Consider the following 6,000-nt stretch of genomic DNA (forward strand, 5'->3'; position numbering starts at 1 on the left):
TGTTAATCTAGAGCATATGTTCATTGACACACAGGCAGAAACCCTGTGTGTCATTTATATTAGGTGAATCCATAAAACAAACATGCTAGTGGTTTCAAGAACTAAATTAATGAGTCATTGTCCTCCTAGGCTGGAACAGAAAATTGCTGGCAGAGGGTGGTACTCTGTTATTTAACTAAAATTAAAAAAAAAAACTGTTTGAGGATCACAATGTATATATTTTTATTTGTTTTGCCTTATAGTTAAGTCACAATACTCACTTCACACATAGGTGTTTGGACGTCAAACTTTAAGAGAAAAACAAGGGTCCAGAGAGATGGCTCAGCAGTTAAGGGGATTCACTGCTCTTGTAACCCAGATTTGGTTCTCAGCACCTACACTATGGCTCACAACCATCTGTAACTCCAGTTCCATGATCCTCACCCCCTTTTTCTGGTTCCCTTGGGCTCAGGCATGCACATTGAACATATAAACTTATACAGGTTCATACATCTACATATGAATAAAAAGCTTTTTGTAAGTCAGGCAGTTGTGGCTTATGCCTTTAATCCCAGCAGTTGGAAGGTAGAGGCAGGCGGATATCTGTGAGTTTGAGGCCAGCCTGGTCTACAGACCAAATTCCAGGACCACCAAAGCTACACAGAAAAACAAAAATCTTTTTGTAAAAAAGCAAATGAGACTTTAAAGGACCTTAGTTGAAGGAATCATAGTTCTGAGCTACAAACCATAATGTATTTGTAAGTAATCACTTATCTGCTAAAAGGCCAGTCTCCCAGAATTAACAGCAGATATCAATAAACTGGCTTGTGTTCTATACCAAGCCATGCTCCTTTTAACAACACAGTAAGACACTTTCGAAGTGTCTGCATGTCTGAATATAACTGCTTGGCCTCAAGTTAGATAAATGGGAGTCGACAGAAAATTAAAGTATGTCTGGAATAAGTGTAAAGGTCAAATTCAGAACATTTAAAAATACCCATTGGAGGAAAACGCCCATTTCTTATAGCTGATATGTGTGTTTGCATTTTCTTTTTCTGTGAAAGTGGGTAGAATTCCACAAATCCTGCTTGCTATTCGAGCATGGGGAGAAAGCTTCTGTCCCTATTTAATGTTCTCCTGCTCTCTCCTTTCCCAAGTGCATACTGTTTCAGCTTTGTACTTACAATAGTTTCTCAGGTAATGCTGGGTGGAGAAAAGCAGTGGAATGCAGATGACCAAACTGACCCTTCTCATTTCTCACTCTCTTCCATTCTATCCTATTTCTAACAGAAGAAAGGCAGATATGAGAACATTTTTCAAGGCTAGTCTCTAAAACCCACCCCTTCCATGCAGAATAAACTGTCCATCAATGGGGGTATCCCCCACCATGCCAGCTGTAGTCTACATGAAACGCACATTATAAGAAAATAAATTGGTAATGCAGTTTCCCTGGCCTCTGGTCATTGTAAATGCAGCTAACTCTGCAGCAAAAGGATTAAAATTCGTGCTCGGGGAATGAATGCTTGCCTGAGCTGCATCCAGCTGCATCCACATGGAAATTATCACAGACCTCATGCTGGGTTTGTCTGTTCCCACGGATAGAAACTGAAATGGCTAGACTCTAGGCCAGAGCTTTCTACTTTCAGGGGAAGTACACTGGCTGGGTTGTCAGAGAAAGTTAGTCTAGGAACCGCTCTTCACAAATGTTCTTTCAGAAGACAAAGAAGTATGACCACATCTAAGTGGAGGCCTCCTACCAGAGTCACAGCAGTGGGCAACAGGAAAGAACACTGGTGCATCTAGCCTCTTTAATCACCATTGGCTTAGAAGACATCAGGTCTTCTGACAGCTCATACAGCAGCCTGTTGAGACCCCAACTGTTTATGAGCTCTGAAACTTAGCAGTTCTGGGGCTTGAACTCGAGCCTTGTGAATGTGAGGCAAGTGCTCTGCCATTTGGAATAGTTGAGATCCTCTCAGCCTGACCACACGTTTAATTGCAAATAAGTCTCTACCCTGTTGGGGAAAGGTGAGTCAGGGGCACATGGATGCAATAGACACTAAAACCTAAATGATCCCACCTCTCAGGGGGCTCCTCTGGTTGGTTTATAGGACAAGATGCCTTTTATGAAACACTATCTACCCATTCCTTAAAACGTCCAAGACACTTAGCTTGGAGCCTCGTTGCTCTCTGGAAGACAATATAGATGGGTATTAAGATTTAATTTCTGACTCTGATGCAATACTTGTAAACCAAACCTGGTAGCCTATTTCACATAAATCTTGAGCGCTGCAAGAATACAGGCCCAGAATTCATCCTATCCCACTGGATTTAGAACATCATTCCCAGGCTAGCATAAGATCATATTTCTCAAAGTGTCTTCTCCTTCTTGCCAGGCTTAATATCATCATCCTGGTAGGCTTCATCTATTTTCAAGGCTAAAGCTAATTGATATTAATTCATATTTGACCTCTGAATTATCATTGCCAGCTTATAACTCTAACCAGTATAGATAATTCACTGTGAATTCTCAAAATGAATGACATAAATTATGTTTAATTAATTGAAGTCATAGGAGGATAATATCAGTCCTAAATGTGGGTCACCCAAGCAAGTAGTTATGATTTTAATTGATTTTCTCCAGGTTTTATGTTGAACCTAAAATGCTTTTCCTTCCAAGAGGTCTTAGACTCCCTGTGAGGTATTTTCAGTGGAGTTCTATACACAGGCAAGCTAGAAAAGCATATGGTTCCTTAGGGAACTCTTCCTTAAAAACATTACATTTTCCAGATTACTTATCTTATTTTCCACCAGGAATTGGAATTCCACACTATCGTGTGTAGTTGACAACATAACCATGCCTACTGAAGAAGTCACACTCTTCCGGGGGCATTGCTTCTAGCAGGCCCAAACCCCAGTGAATGTCTCCACACCCATATGGACACAGACACCACTGACTAGATGGAGGAGATTATTAACAACAAAAAAGAAGGCATGAAGTTGGGGGGGGGGGGATATGGGGCAGTGAGGCACTGGAGACTTGGGGTGCAACTCACTGGTAAAAGCACTTGTCTAGCATGTGTTTGAGGCCCTAGGTTTGAGCTCTGTGACCATGAAAAGAGGAAGGGGGAAATGAAAAGGATGAACTTTTTCCAAAACAAATCTGTGCTTTAGTTATATACCATTTTTTAAATAGGTAACCTTGGTAAAAGTGCTCAAGGGTGCATCTGTTTTCTTGCACATAATATAGGGCCAATATTAGTGCTTCTGTACAGTGGTCCAGAGGGGATGAATGGATGGGTGTTACAAGTACACAGCAAGCACATATGTCTCATACTCAATGCCATCATTAGTCACTGTACATGTTTTCACATGGGCATAAGAGTGTGTGCCGATGGAAATCATATACTATTTTTTTTTTTTCTAAGCTTTGTCAGCTTTGCACATTTATTTAAGTATTTGTGTTTCTTATGTCAGAACATTTTAGTTCGAAGGAGAACCGAACAAGGAAATCATGATTTGGGTAGATTAATCTTTTTTTTTTTTTATGCATATAGAGTATTTTTTATTTAATTTTATATAACAAAGTCCAATTAAATGAAAACAAACATTTATACACAATATTTGGGAATTTGGGCGTCGTTCTTTCCAAACTACTTCCTGCTGGTAAGGGGCGCTGTCTTGGGGGATTCGAAGAAGATTCAGATATCCTAGCTGTAGTCTGTAGGGCTGTTTTGTCCAGCTGTTTGGAATGTAGGATCAGCTTGTACTCTGTTTCAGGCGGTCTGGTGTGATCAAACCACATTAGTCTGGAAGGAATCCACATCTTTTCATTTTCTGTGGAAACAAAAATAGAAATACTTTTCCCCAGTAACTTGTTCTTCAACTTAAATTTTGGAGTCAAAGCGTTTTTTTTTTTTTTTTTTTTTTTTTTTTTTTTTTATTTTACATGTCGATCCCAGTTCCCTCTCCCTCCCTCCCTCCCTCCCCCCAAGCCCTCCCTCCCTCCTTCCCTCCCTTTTGCCCTCTCTACCCTCTCCCATGCACTCTAAACACCCTCCCCTCCCAACCCCCCACCACAATACAATATGTAGGGGAATGCCATCCAGTTGGGGTCATGTAGATCTGACAGGTCCTGTGAAGTAGGGACTAGGGCTTCTCTCCTATCTCTAGAATAAGGCAGTTATCCCTCCATGGGAAATCATATACTCTTGATTGAATTGTCTTCCATCCTTTCTGACAGGAAAATGGCAAATGCTGGACGGTGGCCTTCTGAACATCACCAAGGTGTCTTTCTCAGACAGAGGGAAATACACATGTGTGGCATCTAACATCTATGGCACTGTAAACAACACGGTGACCCTGAGAGTCATCTTTACCTCTGGAGACATGGGTGTGTACTATATGGTTGTGTGCCTCGTGGCCTTCACCATCGTCATGGTCCTCAACATTACCCGCCTGTGTATGATGAGCAGCCACTTGAAGAAGACTGAGAAAGCCATCAATGAGTTCTTTAGGACAGAAGGTGCTGAGAAGCTACAGAAGGCATTTGAGATTGCTAAGCGTATCCCCATTATCACCTCAGCCAAAACTCTAGAGCTTGCCAAAGTGACCCAGTTCAAAACCATGGAATTTGCCCGGTACATCGAAGAGCTTGCCAGAAGTGTGCCCCTGCCTCCCCTCATTATGAACTGCAGGACGATCATGGAGGAGATCATGGAAGTGGTCGGGCTGGAGGAGCAGGGGCAGAATTTTGTGAGGCACACCCCAGAAGGCCAGGAGGCCACAGACAGGGATGAGGTATTCACTATCCCCAACTCTCTAAAGCGAAGTGAGTCCCCCACAGCTGACTCAGATGCTTCATCATTGCATGAACAGCCTCAGCAGATTGCCATCAAGGTTTCAGTTCACCCCCAGTCCAGAAAGGATCATGTAGATGACCAAGAGGGTGGTCAGTTTGAGATCAGAGATGAAGAGGAGACAGAACCATCAGAGGAACATTCCCCAGAGACTGCAGAGCCTTCTACAGATATAACAACCACAGAGCTGACTTCTGAAGAGGCATCACCAGTAGAGGTACCAGAGCGAGGACTGCCACCAGCACATCTGGAAACAACGGAGCCAGCAGTGACATGTGACAAAAACACCTGCATTATTTATGAAAGCCATGTCTAATCTTAACTCCGAAAAGCTATGCATATCAAGAAAATCAGGGGCTGCTCCTTGTAATACAAACGTAGTATGCACTTACCGCTAAGCCTTACCAGGAGACTCTCATCCCTTAGGTAGGAGTGATGCCCTGTGAAAGGGAAGATACCTGCATGGAGTTTGTGTGACTAGACTAGCCCAGTAGGAAAAGACGTGAGAGGTGCTGGGATACAGAACTGATAAGATGGGGCAGAGATCGGTCCATGTGATCTGAATTGTAGAGGCCATTCTCTGCCAAATCCCTTAATTGGTGATGCCCTTTTGGCCAAGAGTACACTACTGTAAGCTATTCTGAGTTCAGGAGCCCTGTCTAATGCATACTGCATTGCTTTTCTTTTGAAAATTATAAGTCTGCTACAGTAGCAATTGCTCATACATGGGTTTGTTGCACTTTCTTCTCAGTTTTAATTATCTTCACAATTCTTTTATAATGGAGTAGTTGCTATTATATTAATATTAATTGCTCTTTTTGCTGGAGCCTTCTGTGTCACCTCTGTCCTTATTTTTTCTTAGTGTGTTTACCTCAGAGTCTTGGGTGTCGGTCACTGGCATCACTGATATCTATGTCATTTGGAATGCCCCAAAGTAGTTACTACATTCTTTTTTTCCCTAATTTTCTCTTAAAAAAAAAAATACCCTCACACCTATATTCATACACTTTTTGTTTCCAATGAAGCTGCTATTGTGAAACTGAGAAAATATTTGCCTCCTAGCACTTTAACAGTCAAATAAAAGCATTTACCTGTCCAGTTAGGTGAGCTCCACTTGAGGTGAGGAGCAAGATTATAAATGCTTAGATAGACACACACCACT

General features: G+C 42.0%; 1 protein-coding gene across 3 annotated transcripts in view; it reads left to right on the plus strand.

Annotated features, from left to right (window-relative positions):
• Nucleotides 1-5,560, plus strand: part of Mfap3l (microfibril associated protein 3 like) — a 40,164-nt gene extending 34,604 nt beyond the window's left edge. For all 3 annotated transcript variants that reach the window (XM_051182458.1, XM_051182460.1, XM_051182459.1), the window contains exon 3: nucleotides 4,223-5,560. In XM_051182458.1, the coding sequence (XP_051038415.1) occupies nucleotides 4,223-5,154 (932 nt within the window). In that variant the 3' untranslated portion in view covers nucleotides 5,155-5,560. The remainder of the gene's footprint in view (nucleotides 1-4,222) is intronic.
• Nucleotides 5,561-6,000: the final 440 nt, after the last annotated feature.

Source organism: Phodopus roborovskii, unplaced genomic scaffold (genome assembly GCF_943737965.1).
Source record: "Phodopus roborovskii unplaced genomic scaffold, PHOROB, whole genome shotgun sequence".
NCBI classification, from domain to species: Eukaryota; Metazoa; Chordata; class Mammalia; order Rodentia; family Cricetidae; genus Phodopus; species Phodopus roborovskii.